At 44.0% G+C, this 20,395-nt stretch overlaps 1 protein-coding gene across 1 annotated transcript in view; it reads right to left on the bottom strand.

The window, feature by feature from the left end:
• Positions 1-5,040: 5,040 nt before the first annotated feature.
• The window catches only part of Ankfy1 (ankyrin repeat and FYVE domain containing 1), a 75,232-nt gene continuing 59,877 nt past the window's right edge, over positions 5,041-20,395 (bottom strand). The window contains exons 16-25 of the mRNA XM_031352751.1: positions 19,459-19,577; positions 18,696-18,852; positions 16,819-17,019; positions 15,291-15,467; positions 14,148-14,295; positions 12,734-12,824; positions 12,377-12,501; positions 11,283-11,429; positions 9,211-9,301; positions 5,041-8,773 (exon numbers count right to left, since the gene is read on the bottom strand). Of these exons, the coding sequence (XP_031208611.1) occupies positions 8,641-8,773; positions 9,211-9,301; positions 11,283-11,429; positions 12,377-12,501; positions 12,734-12,824; positions 14,148-14,295; positions 15,291-15,467; positions 16,819-17,019; positions 18,696-18,852; positions 19,459-19,577 (1,389 nt within the window). The 3' untranslated portion in view covers positions 5,041-8,640. The remainder of the gene's footprint in view (positions 8,774-9,210; positions 9,302-11,282; positions 11,430-12,376; positions 12,502-12,733; positions 12,825-14,147; positions 14,296-15,290; positions 15,468-16,818; positions 17,020-18,695; positions 18,853-19,458; positions 19,578-20,395) is intronic.

The following is a 20,395-nucleotide window of genomic DNA, read 5'->3' as shown; positions in this document are numbered from 1 at the left end:
AACTCCAAACGTATTAACTGTATATTTCAAAATAATATATCACTACTAATATTTTCTTAAATGAACCTAAATATATAAAGTCTTTTTGTTTGTTTGTTTGTTTTCTATTTAGTAGAGCTTAAAATCTTGGCTCTTACTGTGGTAACTTGATACAAGAGTTATAAACATCAAGCAAAGCATTCAGTCTCACTGTTTGTTCTCTTACAAGCCCCCTCCCAATTTAATTATCTACATTACTTTTGGGTATATAAATACTTTTAAAATATGTAAGCTGTTCTGAAAACCATAGTATATTGTAAAAACATGAAATAAACAATACTACTTATAGAGAGGCTGAGATAGGAGAAACAAGATCTCAAGACCATTATGTTGTACACAGCAAGACACTGTCACAAACAAACAAGCTAAAAGTGTATATGAATTATATAATATTGGATCTATTTCTCCAATTACCAAATTAGGCCATTGGATGACAATCAACAAATTTCTAGTTCCTCATGTTTTTGGATTTCAATCGATTAGGATATGTTCGTAATATTAATTTTCATATTAAGATATTAAGAAAAAGTAATCGTTACTTCCTGTTGTTTTTGTTGTAAGAAGTGGAATTAGGTTTGTGTGGATTTGTTGAAAGATTACTTTCTGTCTTCTTCTAGGGTGTAGTTTTGCTCCTTATGTTGATGTTTTCTATCTACTATCCTTTATAGGGCTGGATTTTTGGAAAGATATTGTGTAAATTTGGTTTTGTCGTGGAATATCTTGTTTTCTCCATCAGTAGTAATTGAGAGTTTTGCTGAGTATAGTAGCCTGGGCTGGCATTTGTGTTCTTGTAGGGTCTGTATGACATTTGCCCAGGATCTTCTAGCTTTCAGTCTCTGTTGAGAAGTCTGGTGTAATTCTGATAGGCCTGCGTTTATATGTTACTTGACCTTTTTCCCTTACTGCTTTTAAAATTCTTTGTTTAGTGCATTTAGTGTTTTTATTATTATGTGACGGGAGGAATTTCTTTTCTGTTCCAGTCTATTTGGAGTTCTGTAGGCTTCTTGTATGTTCATGGGGATTTTTTCTTTAGGTTAGGGAAGTTTTCTTCTATAACTTTGTTGAAGATATTACCTTGGGAGTCTTCACTCTCTTCTATACCTATTATCCTTAGGTTTGGTCTTCTCCTTGCATCCTGGATTTCCTGGATGTTCTGGATTAGGAGCTTTTTGCTTTTTGCATTTTCTTTGACTGTTGTGTCAATGTTTTCTAAGGTGTCTTCTGCCCCTGAGATTCTCTCTTCTATCTCTTGTATTCTGTTGGTGATGCTTGCATCTACAACTCCTGATTTCTTTCCTAGGTTTTCTATCTCCAAGGTTGTCTCTCTTTCTGATTTCTTTATTGTTTTCTATTTCAATTTTTAGATTCTGGATGGTTTTGCTCATTTCCTTCACCTGTTTGTGTTTTCCTGTAGTTTTTTTTTAAGGGGTTTTTGTGTTTCTTCTTGAAGGGCTTCTAGCTGTTTACCTGTGTTCTCTTGTATTTCTTTGAGGGTGTTATTTATGTCTTTCTTAAAGTCCTGTATCATCATCATGAGAAGTGATTTTATTTCTGAGTCTTGCTTTTCCCGTGTGATGGTGTGTCCAGGACTTGCTATGGTGGGAGTATTGGGTTCTGATGATGCCAAGTAACCTTGGTTTGTGTTGCTTATCTTCTTACACTTGCCCGAATCATCTAGAGTTATCTCTAGTGCTAACTGCCCTTGCTAAATCTGACTGGAGCCTGTCCTTCCTGTGATCCTGGTTGTGTCAGAATTCCTCAGAGTCAAGCTGTCTCTGTGATTCTGTGACTCTGGGATCCTGTGACCCTGGGCTTGTTAGAGCACCTAGGAATGGAGCTTCCTCTGGGTCTTTTGGGACTGGCTGCGGAGCTTTTGCCCAAGCTCAGGGCACTGGCTGGCTCAGACAGACTGGAAGCAACCAGAGCCACTGGGCTGGTGGAGTTCCTTCTTTCATTCTTCTTAAAACATCAAAACAGGATTTATTTATGTAGCCCTGGCTTCCCTTGAATTTATTGTATAGATCAAGTTGGCCTCGAACTCAGAGATTCTGCTTGCCTCTGCTTTCTACTGAGATTAAAAGTGTGAAGCACCATGCCTGGTCCCTTTATGGTCCCTCTGTGTATGCATGGAGACTTGGTGTTTTCTTTAATTGCTAATAGAAAGTGAGACACAGCCACTGTAGGCTGTGTCACCCTTGAGCAGGTGGGTTTTGTAGGATATTTGATCACACTGTAAACCTTGAGATTGTGTTTCTAAGTTGTGGTATGGCTCAGCCCTTAGGACACATCTTTAATCCCAAATAATAAAGGTAAAATTAATTTGTACAAGGAAACATCCATGTTTAAAAGTGATGTCTAATTGAGTGACAGACAAAGTGATGAATCAGAGACTGATTTGACAATAGGATATGCCCAACTCTCACAAGAGAGGAAAGGGAAGCTTATTAAGAGAGCAGTGTGAGGAGAGAGAGGAAACAGTTTCAGTGGGACAGTTGTACAGAGACAGGTTGCAGAGAGAGAACAAGCAAGGCACAGGTGACGACAGATCAAGGCAGAGAATGAGAAGGAGCCAGATGATTAGAACATATTGGCAACGTTAGTATGAGGCCAAGCAGGGGCAATTCAGGCAAGACTGAAAGAGAGAAGTCAAATTGAGTAACTCAGCTTGGAGAGAAGTTTGAGCCAGAATAACTGAATGAACCAGCTAGCCAGAGATCAGAAAGAACTAGAATGTGGGGTAAGTTTATTCAGCAGCAAGTCTCGGAGGCTGCAAACATTCTAGGCCTACATAAGGTTGTGTGGAGGCTGGAAGTGTCTAGGGCTCGGTCAGCAGACTGAGGCAGTGAGCCTCAGAGACTTTTACAGGTTACTTCTACATGTAGGCCTGGCTATACAAGAGAGGTAGCTGAAGCCAGCATTGGGATGTAGAAACAGGAGGATCTCCAATGTTGAGACCAATCTGTTCTACAGATCGAGTTCTAGGACAGCCAGGGATACATAGCAAGATTGTCTTTAAACAGGAAGAAAAAGGTGGCAGCTGAGCAAGCCAGCTAGCAGCATTGCTCTATAGTTTCTGCTTCACTGAGCTCCTGTTGATTCCCCTCAGTGGTGAACTATTATCTGGAGTGTAAGGTAAAATACACCCTTTCCTCCCAAGTTGATTTCAGCATGACTAGTACCGCCATCCACATCCTGCCCAGGGAAAAGTCTAGCAGGTGTTCAGAACTCCTGGCAGGCCAATGTATACCCGTATGTCCTGCCTGCTAGCTCTTCCTCTCTGTCCTTCCTCCTCCTGGTCTCCAGAAGGCCGACAAGTACTGCTGTTGCAGCCTCTTCCCTGCTGTGATTGGCCATCTTTCTTCAGGGAAATCCCCACTTAAACCTCTCAGGGGCTCCCCATATCTTTGAGGATCACATACAGCACTGCCAGAGGAGTCCTCTACATTGCCTATCTGGCTTTGCTCTGGCATCTCTTCCCTCCCTAAGTGCCCTGCTTTCCAGTTTCTGTAGTCCCTACGGTGTTTCCACAGAAACCCTTCCTTCTGCCGGGAAAATAGTTCCCTCCCTCCATTAGTCTCCTGTTTTATTTATTTTTATTTAATGCATATTGGTGTTTTGCCTACATGTCTGTCTGTGTGAGGATGTCAGAAGCCCTGGAACTGGAGTTACAGACAGTTGTAAACAACCATGTGGTTGCTGGGAATTGAACCTCTGGAAGAGCAGTCAATGCTCTTACCCGCTAAGCCATCTCTGCAGCCCTCTCCTATTTATCCCTTACCCACCCAGCCTGGGTATCTTCATCATCCATAGGCCCACAGAGTAGATTTCAACTTTTGCCCAGCTCTGCGCTTGGTGTTCAACTATTGTGGGCATGGTGGTGCAACCCTTTAATCCTAGCACTCAGTAGGTAGACAAGGCAGATCCTTGAATTCGAGACTACATAGCAAGTTCCAGGCCATCCAGGGCTATAGTGGGACCCTGTGCCCCACCCTCCAAAAAGCATCTACCATTGTGGGCCTGAACCATGGACCATCAGTCACAGTGGACTGATTCACTGCCGTATTTTCATGGACTATGAACATATCTATGCTTGTACTTCCAGGCAAAGCTCAATGAGCTGGTCAAGGACCTTGTTCTGAATTCTACCCAGCCCTGCACCTGGTTCCTGAGTACTAGGATTAAAGGGGGTGGGACCAGCCAAGGTCCTAAGAAGCCCATTCAGAATGAGTTAGATCACTAAAGCTAGTAGCCTGAGTTAGGGGCAGTTATAAGACTGGTAGAAAAAGAACACATTAGTCCAAGTAAGTATTCTGAAGGTTCACTCACTAGATTTTCATTTTTGGTACTAGACTCGAGGACTTTATGAACCAGATTTTAATCTGCAGACTCTTAAACCTTCCCTGATATCATCAGAAGCCCACAGTGCCATCACCCCCTGCCCCCACCCTTTTAAATCTTGGCCTGTAGGGAGAATATCATGGTGAATACTTGGAGTAAAGGAATGTAGGGTTCTCTGGACAACTTCCATGGTGCAGGTAGCTGATTTTGCATCAGCAGTCACATGTATCACCATAAGCTTGCACTAATGAGGCAGGAATGCAGCAGCTGGGTCACTGCACAAAACGCTTGTGAGGTCTGTCAGTATGTGTCACGTGGAATGCTAGAATAGGGAATGGTGAGGGTCGCTGTTCAAGATATTTGTTCACAAACCAATTTTAAATATATTTTTTCAGATTTACTTTTATTATTTTATGGGTATGAGTATTTTACCTACATGTACATCTGTGTATTACTTGTATGCCTGCTGCCTGAGGAGGTTGTGAGCGTACATATGAGTGCTGAGAATGGAAGCCAGATCCTCTGTAGCATTTTACTTTTAACCACTCAGCCAACTCTCTGGTCCTCACATTATCAATTTTTAGAAATTGTTTTTTAATGTTTACTGGTACTTCTGGCTTAGCAGTAGCTATAAATATCTTTAATTAAAGTTTACACTTTAAATTCACAATTTTACTTCATTTTTATTGTAAGGAATTATTACAGAAAATCAAAATATCAATATTTGAAAAATACATTCCATTACACAGACTCCAAAGAAACACTGCTGCTAAGCGCCATGGTCCCAGTTTTGATGCCGTCGTTCCCACACTGAGCACCAGCAGAGTAGTCTGAGAGCCAGAGTGGTCTCTACAGACACCTGCCTGCAGTTTTGGCCCAGCTGCTGCCGCCTTGTCCTTGGTACCATAAGGAAGTCATGGAAGGCCCAGTTCCACACAGCTGCCAAACTGGCAAGTCAGTAAGCCCAGGGGTCTCCAGACTCCCTCACTGTAGAAAACCAATGTTGTCAGTTGTAAGAGTTAATACATTATTTATTCCAGGCAAGAGGCAATGATCCTCCAGAGGAAGTCTTTAAGGCATCTATGACATCTGGGAGTTGTACATTGAGTTAACCGGTCACACACTCAGTTTCTCACTAGGTCGCTTCTGTGCAGTGAGCATCGCTCAGAAGCCTTTGCTGAGCTGCTTCTGCTGGGCTGGCAGGGCAGCTCTGGAGCTTCAGGTGGCTCTAGGGGCTGATCCCGAGGGAAGCCATATCTGTGAGGGAGACAGACATTTACGTGCTGTTGTTGCTTCCTCTCCGCCCTAAGCATTCGGTAGTTCAGCCACTTTTTTTTTTTTCTCCAGGTAAGGAAATCCTAGATGGAGGCCTGTCCTCCACCCCTTGCCTGCAAACAAGACTAGTGCAGGAATGGTTCAGTATGGGGGATGGGCACAAATTGGGCAGGGTGGTGAAACCCCACACACCCAGCTTCATGAAAGACCCATTCAAGGAGAGGGAGGACGCTGAAACAACTCATGGCTCTGAGGTAGAGGACAAAAACATCATGTGGACCCCACTCCTTGGAGAGAATATGGCAGATGAACTGAGCAGTCTAATATTCAGCCTGGACTGAATTGGCTATTGGGGTGGAATAGGCCCAAAACTCGTGTTCTAACAACACATCACTGAGTGAGACACCAATGAAGACAACTGGAAACAAGGGAGTCCTCAGTGTAGGCACTTAAGCTTGTGGGACACTGCTGTGCTGGAGGATCACAGCAAATTAGTTTAAGTTTAAGCACATGGTCTGTACCTTAATGATATACCGTACAGCAGAGTCGTGATGAACAGGAGGCAGTTAAAAAGCTAGGTGAGCACAGCAGTGTTAACTGATGCAACAATTGTATTTCAGTAAAGTTGATTCTTCCCGATTGGCTCATTCACAACTGACAACTTTTTAAATGAATAAATGAAGTTTTGCTGCTAGTTCTTAAGGTACTGACTAAGACTGAGCAGGAATAGCTAAGCAATTTTCAGCATAGAGAAAGCACAGGAGAGACACACACAGTAGTAAGTCTGGTCCTGGCCAGGGCAGTGTACAGCAGGAGAGCAGCACAGTGAGCATGGCATGGTCAGGGGGACTGGGGCTAGGGAAGAATGCCTGAGCCACATCTACAGCATGGCTACCAATGCCCAGTCACACAGCCCCTCTCAGCCACCACTGATCACTGCACTGAACTCTGAAGGGACAGAAGCTTGAACCTACATATGTTTTAGGCATGATCTTGAGATTGTAAGAACAGTTAAGGGCAAGACTGTTACTGAAACTGGTGCAGTAGGGCAAGGACAGAAGGATCAGCTTCATCCCAATTCCCTATTTCCCCCTCTCCAGAATAAACAAAGGACAGGTGTATGTGCACTGACCACCCTGGTTCATAACCAAACCATTATTACCTTCCCCATTAAAGGATCATAGTATCAACTTAACTCTAGGTCTCTGTGGCCCTTTTTAGGCAATAACAATTGGAAACTGACTACATACTTCCTATAGTTGTTGGCCAAGACCGACTAAATGTTTCCATAAAAATTCTGTATGAAGTAAGTCGCAGGCTGGGGGACAATGGCACTCTTCCAAGTAACTCTTCCTTTTAAACACTGTGTACAAGCTAATGTTAACATAAAAAGCATACATATAAATCACAGAAGTATTTTTAGAAAGTAGCACACTGGTTTCTCAGCACATTTTATACATATTTAGGCAGTAAGATATCTAACTCTACAGCAACAGAGAGCATACCACTATCCAAGAAAGAAAGTGATGCCAAAAGAAGTCCCTTTTATTCATACACCCATACTCCATTAATGCAAGTAACGTAGGGTTATCAAATGTCTCAAAACATCAGTGCGAGTGATTGACAGTTAATCTCTATGACCAAATATTGTTCATCTCAGAGTCTCAGAGCAGTTGTGTTTTTGTTTCTTAAAAACAAAAAACAGTGGTATAAGTTTCTTTTTCAGTGTGCAATATAATAAAATAAAAAAATTAAAATTCCCAAACAGAAACAACCCAAAACACTGGCCAAACTTTAAAAAGAAAGAGGCCCTGCATCCCAGGGGTAGAATGGGTAGCAGGAGGAACCAAAGACCTATGCTTCGGAGCCCCACTTGTCATTTCAGCCAAATTCCTAAAACAGGCTGTTCATAGTTGGCCAGGGTCTTGGGCTACTTGGCTCTGCTGAGGCACAGTGCTACCCAGAACTGGTACCACTAGCACTCAACATGCAAGGCAAGGTTTTAGCAGGAAGGGTGTGTCAGGGAGAGAGGACCTGGACGAAAGTCACAGCCATCTCCTTTCTCATCAGTGTGAATGTCTTCCTTCTCGGCAATTTTCCCTTTAAGATTAGTGTGTGCTGAAGTCCAGTCCAAGCTGGCCATCAGAACCACTGATAGAAGAGTATGTGATGGCATTCTTGAACATGGATTTTTGAATTGGATTCACCAATGATACAGCTCTAGAAAAAGTGCAGCACAGTCAAAGTGCATTTCTTCCACCACTCAAGTGGCAGCGACTGAGGACTCCACAGACAGGACGCAGCAAGACGAGAGGATGAGACAGCTGCTGGGTGTCAAGCTACCACAGGCATTCTGGCACCCAGCAGCAGCAACATTGGTAAAGCTTTCAGTTGTTAAGGCCACAATTTTTCAGCTCTCATCTTTGAACCCTGTTAGAAAGATTTCACCTTTTTAAAAGGGCAGCTCACTAAAAATACAGCTTAGCTTAAAGAAAGAAAAGACTTGAGGGCAAGAGGTTCCTATTATCTTTATGAAAACACTGTGCATTAGAAGCCAGAGCCACTTAGGGTAGCCACCACCCTAGAGTAACCAGCTCTCATCTAGCAGCCGCTCTCTGCTCTATCAGGCTCTGCCTCTAAGTCAGCCCAGGCAGGAAGACTTTGTGAATTCTCTGAGATGGACGCTACGTTACCAGAAGGGACCATTGTCTCCAAGTGTCCTTGTGTGCTGCTAGCTGATTCCTATCACATTTGACACGCAGGCTAAACTGGCTTGGTCCAACCAGTGAGACATCTAGTGCAATAGACCACAGTCTGACACACTGACAGTCATATAAAATCGTTTGAAACAATCAGGGATCACGCCATGGTCTTCTGCCGCAGGAAGACAACTGCCAGCTCTTGCTCTGGGTAGGAGGCAGGCTGGTGAGTAGAGCAGCTGCTGGGGAGGTGCCAGGGGATGCAGGCCTGGATCCTCCTGGGGCCTCACTAAGAGACTCCACCCAGAGTCAGTACATCAAAGCAAATGTTGCACACCCGCACAGGCTTGTTCAGGTCAAACTTTATAATAGGGATCTCCTTGGTCGAGCATTTATGGCAAAGAAGACGGCCGCAGTGACGACTGTGGAGGCAAAGAAAGAAATATGAGAGGCACTGGAAAGCAGACTGGTTCTAAATGGTCAGCCCAGTCTCTGGCATCTGTGGCCAACTCTGCCAACTACCAGGCAAGTCACACCAATTCAAGCATAATTTTTAGTTCTTAACAAAATACAAGTGAGTAGCTAAGCTAAAGCAAACATGAAGCATAGATGCTGTCTAGTCCTTGGCACCCTGTGAGGCAGTGATGAACCTTAGCCCCCAGAAAAGTGACAAGTCTGAGTGCTCCTCTCTCCCCTCTCTCTTCATACGGGGATCCTGCTCCGTTAGTTCTATCACCTCCCCACATTTCTCCCCTGAAGGCTAAGGCTCTGAAGGGTTCATGGCTCATCGTGGGCAAGAATGGACGTGATAACATCAGTTGAAGTCTCTACTCCTCTGCACACGACAGTGGGATCTTACCAGTGATGTTTCCGCGTTGTGACTCCAAACTTGGCAGTACATTCATAGCAGTTGGAGCCGTCACACCATGGAGGCTCCTTGGAGAGCATATCTGTAACATTCCAAAGACTGCTTGTTAAACTGATGTTGATTAGACCAGACTCCAGGAGTAGGACATGAAGCAGCAGGCTGCATTAGATTTTGGGAAGGGTGTGACATTCCAACTGGTCAGGAATACCTTCAGAGGAGCCTGGAGAACAAGCACTTGCCAGGCAGGCTGGAGCAAAAAGGAAACCCAGCTGGAAGTGCAGCTCAGCAGTAAAGGGCAGCATACAGTGAGGACAGCAGAGACCACGCCACAGAAAACCTGGTAAGGCTGAAGGGCTGGCAGCATAGTGGAGGGAACCAAAACAAAGGAAACGAGGAGGAAGAATCTGTGGGTTTGGGGGTTGTTTGAACAGACGTGTGGGATGTGTGAACAACAAAGAGACACAGGGATTCCCAGATTTCTGGAGTGACTCAGTCTGGTGGGACCAACAGAGAGATGGCCTGAAGAACTAATACAGAAAAGCTGCAGCAGCACTTCCTAAGTAGGCAAATGTCCTGGGTAGAGAGCTGTGACTCTGGACAGGGAGGAGTGGCAAGTGGGTTGGTCACATGGAAGCAGCACTGCCACAGGCACCTGCCTGCTGAGTGCTGAAAAGACTGACCAAGTATATAGCTTAGGGAAAATCAGTGGTGGCGCACACCTTTAATCCCAGCGCTTGGGAGGCAGAGGCAGGCGGATTTCTGAGTTCGAGGCCAGCCTGGTCTACAGAGTGAGTTCCAGGACAGCCAGGGCTACACAGAGAAACCCTGTCTTGAAAAACTAAAAATACAAAGCTTTCTGAAAAAAAAAAAAAAAGTGTGTACGCGCACACATACACACACACACACACACACACACACACACACGTTTATTATTAGCAGGGCTAGAGAGATGACTCAGTGGCTAAGGACTTCAATCCCTCTGGTCTTTAAGGGCACCTGCAGAAAGAGATGCATATAAACAAGTACACAAGTTCACATAAATTTAAAAATCCTTTAAAAATAAATGTATTTTTTTCCTCCAAAAAAACCTTTTCTTTCATTTTATTTTTATATTTATGGGCATTCTATCTGCATGTATGTCTTTGTACCATATATATACGTAAAGGATGGCAGGAGAGGTGTGTCAGATCCTTTGACACTGGAATTATAAATGGCTGTGAGCTACTATGTAGATGTGGGAAAGGGAAGTGGATTCTCAAGGAGCGGCCAGCACTAGGTCATCTCTCTATGCTGTTTAACAAAATCCTTAAGGATAAAGCAGTGTGAGTGTGCCACAGTGTGTGTGTGTGTGTGGCGATCAGAGGACAGCTCTGTGGAGTCAGTTCTCTCCCCCCTTTACATGGGCTTCTGGGCAGAGCTCAGTCACCAGGCTTATGCAGCAAGCACTTTACCTATTGCGCCATCTTGCTGGCCCTCTAAACAATTTTAAATGGACACTTAAGAAACTGTATTTCTGATGCCTCCTTCTGACCTCCACAGGCACTAAGCATGCATACGGCACACATACACACATGCAGACAAAACACTCACACAAATATGTCTTTAAAAAGTATTAAATAAATAAAACTAGCCAGGAGGCTTAGTCAGTATGACCAGCTGAGAGTTTGTGGACATCTTAAACGTTTAGGAGAAATGAGGAAAATGAGAGGAATGTTAAACACTCTGAAAAGATCTTTTCTCCTTTCTTTTTTTTCCTCTTCTTTTTTTTTTTTTTTTGAGACAGGGTTTCTCTGTGTAGCCCTGGCTGTCCTGGAACTCACTCTGTAGACCAGGCTGGCCTCAGAAATCCGCCTGCCTCTGCCTCCCAAGTGCTGGGATTAAAGGCGTGCGCCACCACTGTCCAGCCCCTTTCTCCTTTCATAGAAAGAGCCTTACATGATGCCTGGAAACAGCAGTTTCAGATCTCAGAGTAAATTATGAGATTTAAAGATTACCCATACTTGTACACAGCCACCTATAGATAACTATAGTTGTAGAGGAGGTTCAGCAAGTATGCCACTTACCTAATAATCTAAACAGAAGCTGCTTAGTGGCAACCTGGTAGTTGAAAATGTTGACTCCTTGATTATTATTCACCCCAAGGCGAACCCCAGACCGAACGATGGCACGGCACAAGTTGGCATTCCCTTTCATGTATGCTAAGAGCAGCACTAGAAAACAAAATCACACATCAGGCTGCTTCCCACCAGCCCTAGCTGGCTACTGGCAGGGTATTTGGTAGACATATACTACCAAGGACTTGTAAGAACTCCAGGGACAATCTGCAATGTTTTCCAAAAAAGAGCCCAGTCAGAAGCCAGATGGTATTAACACTGCACACACTTTCCTACTTGAGTAGGGAACACAGGGAAAACCACTTCTCAGCTGCTTCCCTAGTCAAAAATCACAGCTTTTACAATAAAGACAAAGCTCTTTGCAGTCTAAATGTAAAAGGCCTGAGATTTTAGTACATACAGAGAAATAAAAATCAGTATAGAAATGTTCAAGAATGTTCTTCTACCCTAAGAAGCCTCTTTTTGTCTGAAGTACTGGCCCAGCAGGAAGCCAGGTTCTGACCTAGCTATTCTATTCTTCTCTACACAGTTACAACTAGCAGCAGTTCCCTTGACTGCTTCTTACCAGACACTTCATTAAATTTTGGGGCTCTGAACTCCATTATCAAATGAGAACAGGTAAGGAGGCCAGCCACTTTACTAAAATGTAACACAATGAGACACTTGAAACTGGATACAAGTCTTTTCCTATCTGCCTCTTATGCTACAACCAGGGCAAGATATTCCTTAAGTAACCTAATAATAAAACTATGTCAAAATCCCATCAAAGTGAGCTCCTGGAGAGGCCTGCACATTGCTCTTCTCAAGAAGACACCTGGATAGAACTTGCTACTTCTTTCAAGCATGTTACAGTAACTGAAGCATATTTCCTAGAGCCTCCCGAATCTTGGTTACATCTTATCTCTACTGAAATGGGAACATGGAAGGGTTCCAATGTCATAGGGATGTGGTCCTGGATACTGAAGCACTTTAGATGTCGGACACCAAATTCCACGGCTGGGCTCTTGGACAGATGCTGAGAGTCGGATACTTTATTCACATACCTGTGTTGCCTTCCGCATCTGGTTTGTCCAGAGGATACTCAGGCATACACTCTAAGAAGAGATCAAAGATGGCTGCTGCATTTTCTTTGCCATACTGTCCCAGAATGTGTAGTGGTGACTGGCCTCTGATGAAATGAGTTGCAAAGGTTAGACATGTATCTGTCAGATCTGCCACACAAAAGAAGGAATTTTCTAAACTCTGTGATCTTAACTAAACCTAAAGGACATATAATATTTATTATAAAATTAAAATTGCCATGGAACTAAAAGCTGCTGAGGTGCATCTTGGGCCCAGGGAGGCAATGGGCTAGGTCTCAGAGACCTGCTCTGTGCTTGGGGCCAACCAGACACACTCACCTCAGGTTAAAGGCTTCAGCATCCACTGTACACTCTGTCAGAAGAGCTCGGATATTGTTGAGTCGACCATGCATGACCGCAAGATGAAGAGCTGGGGAGAAAATTCTCTTACTGTGGGAGTCCCAAAGCACAGACAGAAAAATCCATCTCCTCCTCTCTACCCCACCCAAATGTACCCAGTCAGAGAACTGGCCAGCCAAGTACAGAACTATCCTTTTTTTTTTTTTTAAAGATTTATTTATTTTATGTGTATGAGTACACTATAGCTGTACAGATGGCCGTGAGCCATCATGTGTGTGGCTGCTGGGAATTGAACTCACGACCTCTGCTGGCCCCACTTGTCGGGCCAGACGCACCAGAAGAGGGTGTCAGATCTCACTATGGGTGGTTGTGAGCCACCATGTGGTTGCTGGGGTCCAAACTCAGGACCTTCGGAAGAGCAGTCAGTGCTCTTACCCACTGAGCCATTTCGCCAGCCCCAGAACTATCCTTTCATATTGCCTCTCCTCCCCACCATGAGTCATCAATGCAATCTCACAAGCCTTGCTTTCTATACTGGTGGTTTCAAAGATGAGATTTAATAGCTTCACAGAAAGCTACCTCTTGTCTCTGTGTTTGCTTTGTCTCTCGATGTGGTGATTTGAATAAGAATGACCCCCATAGGATCAAATATTTGAAAGTTTGATCTCCAGTTGGTACAACTTTTGGGGAAGGATTAGGAGGTGTGGCCTTGCTGGAGGACAGGTATCGCTGTCCTCCATTACCAACTAGCGCTTGCTCTTATGCTCTCCCCTACCACCACCACCTTCCCCATGCTTGTGGCTCAGACATCACTCACACACACACACACACACACACACACACACACACACACACACGAGACATGGACCAGTGGGTAAAGGGACTTGCCACCAAGCCTGAAGACCTAAATTTAATCCCCAAGACCCACATGTATAAAAGATCTAACTCCTATAAATTGTCCTGCAGAAACACATATAAAAAAGAAATAATCACTGGGCTATAGAGATGGTTCAGAAGCTAAGAGCATATATTGCTCTTACAGAGGATCTTAGTCCAATTCCTAGCATAAAGTCAGGCGTTGGAACTCACTCCAATTCCAGGAGAGTCTAATGCCTTGGCCTCTGAGGACACTTGGATTCAAGTGACTTTCCCCTTCACCTAATTTAAAGTAATTTTAAAATAAAATCCTTTTGAAAATGTAATTAAAAATCCAACCACTTTAGACTATCATGGTTGCAATCAAGTTGGGAAGCTGCTTAGTGTCAAGACGGGTGTGCTGGGTGCTGTCTCTGTAGAGCTCCGCTCCCATAGAAGCCAACCTTCCTGAGGGTGGTGTAGCATTCTCCAGTGTAGAGCACACAACACTACACATAAGGGGTTGCCTAGGAATTACCATTATTTCCATTCTCGTCCACAGCAGCGAAGTCCACTCCATTTTCTAGGAGGACTGAGCAGATGGTGGGCAGGTCCTGCTGTGCAGCAAGATGGAGAGCAGTCTGACGATGCTTGGTTAATTCATTCACCTTGGCTCCTGCAAGAAGCTGTTCAAGTTGATTACTCAATCAGCCTGCCCCATAACTTAAGGCCCCATTAGTAGGCCAAGTCTACAGCCTGGTCTCTTATTTCAGAGACTAACAATCTACCCTCCTGGCAGAGAGGGAGTGCATGAGTATCTTGCACATCTTCCTACTGAGGCAAACACAGCAAAACCTGTGCAAAAGGCAAATTATCTACCATTATGTTCAATGGCTATTCCTTGGGACACAGGAATTCTAAGACTTTAGTATATTATAATTGCAAAGTAATACAACGATATTCATTGTACTATGCAAGAATGTCCATAATGCTTATAATTCTCAAATTTCAAATAAACTCCCCCTATCTAAAATACTGACACACACCATGCCCAATCATCACACCCTTTCTTAACTGGGTTTGTTCCCTTTCTAACATAATATTGTGCTAGAAAAGTCAGGCTTTTGGCTTAAGCTCAATTCTAATTGCATGAGTTGCTATCTAAGACCCTAGGGGGATTCTAACTTACTCTTTATTATAAACAAAATTTTCTTTCTGGAGAATCAAGAGATGGTTCACTTAAGTCTCAGCTTATGTGGGCATGGTGGAACTTGGGAGGAGGAAGGCAGAGGTAGGTGAATGTCTGTTATTCTGAGGCCAGTTTAGTCTGCATAGAGTTCCAGGTCAGCTAGGTAGGGAAAAAAAGATGGAAAGGGAGGGAGGGGAAGGAGGGAGGAGGGAAAGTATCAACTGAATTCTTGGTAGCAGGCAGGCAACACAGCTGACCTCCATTCTCTTTCTGTTGTCTATTAAATCCTCCTTGGCTCTCAAGGCCTGACACTATCTTACTCCCAGCATGTCCATCAGGACACTTGGGACTTGCAACGTCTTGACACATCTGTCTTCCTGGGTGGACTGCTTTAGTTCCCATATTCATGCCTTTCATTCAGAATAGCTTGAAGGACAACTTCTGCACACACTGTAAAACACACTCAGCTTCTTATGCTTCCTTGAGGCTTACCAGATTTCGGACAATGATCTCTGAGCCTGCCTGAACAGCAAGGTGCAGAGGAGTCAACTTGGAAGCATCCTGGACTCTGGAGTTCACATTGGCCTGGACACTGATCAGGAACAAGACACTTTCAATGTCAGAGTTCTGAACTGCCACATGAAGAAAATTCCGACCTTTGTTATCCACCTACAGCAACAAACGAGAAAGAATCACACTATTAGCCAGTTCCCCTTATAGAACGGGATCCTTCCTCAGTTCCAGAGCTCCAACACAACCACACGCACACATGAATGTGGTTAGAAGGGAGCTGCTGTGCTGCCCTGGACCCTCCTACAATAGGAACCAGACATGGAATGCCAAGAGGGGACTAAGTGAGAGACAGAGGAAGGCACTTGAGTGGCAGGCTGCTCAGGAGGAAGCAAATGTGACAAGTAAGTTGTAAGGCCTCTGCTTTGACCAAACTAGATACCCATCTTGATCCCTGAGCAGCCGAACAGGCTTTAGAAATCTTCTTAAGCTTCAGAGTAACACACAATGAGAGGCAGCCAGCAGCATGCCGGACAAGTATCAAGTAGCCAGAAGATTCCTCAAGTCAAGCCCAAGCATGGGTTGTAGTTACAGGAACCAGTGCTCACTAGTACCAGTGCTCAAGAGAGGACAACACACTCCACACTCTGCATTACCATCAGCGCCCCCTCCACGTGTACTGTGATCTGCAGAGGACTCAGATCAGTAGTACCAGTGTCATAATAGATGGAGAAATGTGAGAGGTCTGTCCCCATTCATGACTGTCTTACACTCAGTCTGTGTGTGGGCAAAATTAATGTTAAGGGCAACTTTAACACTTAGGAAAATGATAAAGAAAGGTAAGGTACCAAAGCCTGATAGCTGCTAATAAGCAGTCATCGTCATGCCAGGACTGCATTTTATGCAGGCCTCACATCTCATTTTATCCATAAATGGCTACTTGTAAATCTTGGCAACATCCTTTAAGTGAGCTGGAATCAGGTTTCTGTGGAACTGACCTGATAAACCTATTCCAGCTTTTACCATACATCAGTCACTACCCTCATTTCCCACAAACTATTAAAGATAAACAAGTTGAAACCAGGACTTAGCAGATGATAAAGAAATGGCAAAGAACAAGGAAAATTAATGTGCTAAGTAAAAACACCTCAAAACACTCAGAAAGCCACCCAATATCACAACTACCTTGAATTCAGTTTTAATATTTTGCAAACATTCATTATTAAAGCATCCAGCAAATGCAGAGAGTGAGCCCAGCTACACACCCACAGAATTCTAATGCTAAGTCTTCGTTTGAGCTCCCTTCCCAACACATCTATCTATTGCCAAGTGGCTGAAATACAGGAGAACATAGTCACACCCCAGTCAGCAGGCACAGGACACTGTAACAGTTAAGTGTTCAGAAAAGGGGAGTTTAATTTCAAAACAAGTATCTTTGTGTAGAAGGGAACTGTTTAGTTAGTGGCAATAGAAGTTCTGCTGGGGTGAATGGTGGGGGCTAGACACTGACCTGCTCAGCAGCCCCAGACTCTCGTTTTAGAATGGCCTCAGCTGCCTTATTGTTCTTATAAGTCATGGCGCAGGCAAAAGGGGTCAGCCCTTGTCTGTCCCGTACACTCAACTCAATGCTGGGGTGAGAGATCAACAGCTGAATGATGACACTATGCTGGTTGCTGATGGCCACATGGACAGGTGTTCTTCCTTCTGCATCCTATGGAGAGGAGACACAAATTCCCATGTCTAGTTGAAAGTAAAACTCAGAGACAATATGAAAGGGAGGGAAGATGAAATTTAAAATAAATTTCAGTTATGAGACCCTGTGTTTAAAATCAGTTTTTCGTTTTGTTTTTTGTTTTCTCTTTTTCAAGACAGGGTTTCTCTGTATAGCCCTGGCTGTCCTGGAACTCACTCTGTAGAGTTCAAGCCCTGGCTGGACCTGAACTCAGAAATCCGCCTGCACCACCACTGCCTAGCCTGAAATCAGTATTTTTTTTAGATTTATTTGTTTGTTTGTTTGTTTGTTTATTTTTATTTATTTATATGAGTACACTGACACACCAGAAGATGGTTGTGAGCCACCATGTGGTTGCTGGGAATTGAACTCTGGACCTCTGGAAGAGCAGCCGGTACTCTTAACCACTGAGCCATCTCTCCAGCCCCCTGAAATAAATTTTTAAAGAGGCTAAAAATGGCAGGCAGTGGCCAGGCAGTGGTGGTGCACACCTTTAATCCCAGCACTTGGGAGGCAGAGGCAGGTGGATTTCTGAGTTTGAGGACAGCCAGAGCTACACAGAGAAACCCTGTCTAGAAAACTCAAAAAAAAAAAAAAAAAAAAAGGCTGGCAGCTTCTCCCCACCACACAGTTTAATGACCACAGTGCCCCAGTGGTAACAAACGCATTGTTTCAGAAGAGCCACAGCCACCCTCAGCTCTCAATTACATAGCTCAGTGTAAATCCCTACAGGTTTTTGGAGCTGGGGAGATGGCTCAGGCAGTAAAGTATTTGCTTTACCAACTTACAATGGGGCTTGATCCTCAGGATCCATGTACAAAGTATGGGATTCTAATTCTAGTGTTGGGGAGGGGAAGACAGGTAGACTACGGGTTTTACTGGCCAGGCAGCCTGGCTGTCCAAGTCTCAGGCCAACTGGAGACCCTGTCTTAAAAATAATGTGGATACTGGGACTGGGGAGATAGCTCAGCAATTAAGAACATTGGCTGCTCTTTCAGAAGACCCAGTGCAGTCTCCAGTGCCTACAAGGAGCCTTACAACTGCAATTCCAGTTTCAAGAGTGTAATGCCTTTTCTGGTCTCTTCTAATACCAGGCACACATCTAGTACGCTTATGTACATGCTGGCAAAAACTCACACACATAAAATAAAAAGTAGATAAATCTTTAAAATATACTAAGTGGACAGTGCCTAAATAAAAACAACCAAGAACACATGTGCTTGCACAAATACTCTGTCTGTCTGTCTGTCTGTCTGTCTGTCTGTCTCTCTTTCTCTCCCTCCCTCCCTCTCTCTCATGCAGGGGCACACATGCATATGCACACATTCATTTATTTACTCATTCCTCAGGTCTGAATGCTGAAGAATATTAAGGAGTGTCTTAAATATAGTGCTCAGTGAGACTAAGCCAATTCTGTGTGGAAGTCTGGACTAAGAGACAAGGTACAACAACCTTCTTTATGCTAAAGAACACGGCACAGAGAATTAACCTGAAATCAATTCAATTACAGGCTATATGACTCAAAGACTACTATCTGTCATATTAAAACATGGTTTATGGTAAAACAGAAGTCCAGAACTGGGGATGTATAAAGTCCCTTGCCACAAGAGATAATTTCCCTAAGTTCACCTCCCCAGAAAAGTAAAACTATATACCTGTGCATTGACGTTGGCACCAAACTCCAAAAGACACTGTACCGTCTCTTCTAGTCCCCATGAGGCTGCCAAATGCAGGGGAGTCTGTCCATCCCTTGCTTCCTCTTCTCCTTCTCCATTAGTACCTGGTTGTCTGGGACTATTCACGTCACAGCCACTGAAATAAGGAAACAGAAGGTCACCCTCCACCCTGCCCAGCAGAATGTGCTAGAGACAGCAGCTTCACACTAACAATAAAGCCTTCACTGCCACACCTTGCTAGCCTGGTCCTCAGCACCGAACCCTAGGGATGGGTGCTGCTGCCATAGCCTCTCTTTCGTTGTTCTTAGGGCAGCCTGGGAATCAGAGCTGTTGTAGACTCCCTTAAACTTTAAGAACCACGGTTTATAAAGTTTCCGAGGTTAGCTTGCCTCTCCATTTCCCACTCTAAGAGGGTTATGAGCCTTTTATGATTCACGTGGCATGGTAGTGCCCAGATAAGCCCATATGGTCTCCTTCACCCTAACTTCCTGATGCCACAGTGGGAACTGTTCTGAAAGCCAAGGCAATCGCAAAGCAGAAGATTGTTTTAATCTGGGCATGTGAAATTTTTGGCTCCCCAGCTAGCTTGGTTCTCAGATGACTTGACATGCACAGTGATCCTATGATAATCTTAATTATTAAAGTCAAAGCCAGCTACAGACATGGCAAGACTGAGGTAACCTAACATAAAAATAGTTTGCAGTAAGCTGAATAAAAAGAGAAATACTTTGGCTTTACAGACCTGCGAATAAGAAAACAGGCAGTAGACTCATTGTTTTCATCAATGGCTCTATGCAGAAGTGTCTGAAGACACCCACTGGGTCCTGGGCCCCAGCATGTAGCATCGCAACCATGTCTGACCTGCAGAGAAACACAGTTTTCTCATAAACATTGTTGAGCAAAAGGGAAAATGTTTATTTTCAACTTTGAGCAATTACTTTTCAGATAAGGCATGGTTAACAAGTAACTGGTATCATTATTGTAACCCTGATATCATTAGTATTATAAACCCTGGTTAAAATATGCTCTGTGAGAGCTAGAGAGATGACTTATTGATTAGGAGCACTGGTTGCTCTTCTAGATGACCCAGGTTAGATTCCCCATCCCCACACTGCGTTTCACAACAATTTGTTAATTCTGGTTCCAGGAAATGTGATGCCCCCTTTTGGCCTCCATGAGCACCAGGAATGCACATGACGCACAGATGTACATGCAGGCAAAATACCATACACATAAAAAATTAAAATAAATGTAATCTGCTCTTTGTAAATTCTTACACTAGGTCCTAGGGGTATGGTTTTCAGAAATAGACATTAGTGCCTCTACAGGTGGGGTCTACTCAGAACAGTGCCTGTGTATATGTGTACAAAGGCCCTCAGCAAAACACACCATAATTCACAGGCAATCCCTCAAAACATGTCAGGCTAAATGGCTCAGTGTCATACTGCAGGCCCTCAGAGTGATAAATGAGAAACCCTAGGTTTACCTCTCCTTTAGATCTGTCTTGTCAACAACACAAACAAACCCAAAATTTGGGGATTTATTAATATGGTGATAGTAAGAGCATCAAATCAAGTTGCCGCCAGGAGATGCCTCAGGCAATTCCTCTCCTCTAGCACTCCTCTCTGTAGTCTCTCTCTCTCTCCCTCCCTCCCTCCCTCCCTCCGTCCCTCCTTCCC

This window comes from Mastomys coucha, unplaced genomic scaffold (assembly GCF_008632895.1).
Source record: "Mastomys coucha isolate ucsf_1 unplaced genomic scaffold, UCSF_Mcou_1 pScaffold5, whole genome shotgun sequence".
Lineage (NCBI taxonomy): Eukaryota > Metazoa > Chordata > Mammalia > Rodentia > Muridae > Mastomys > Mastomys coucha.
The sequence above is the reverse complement of the archived record's forward strand: the minus strand, read 5'-3'. Positions and strand labels throughout refer to the sequence as shown.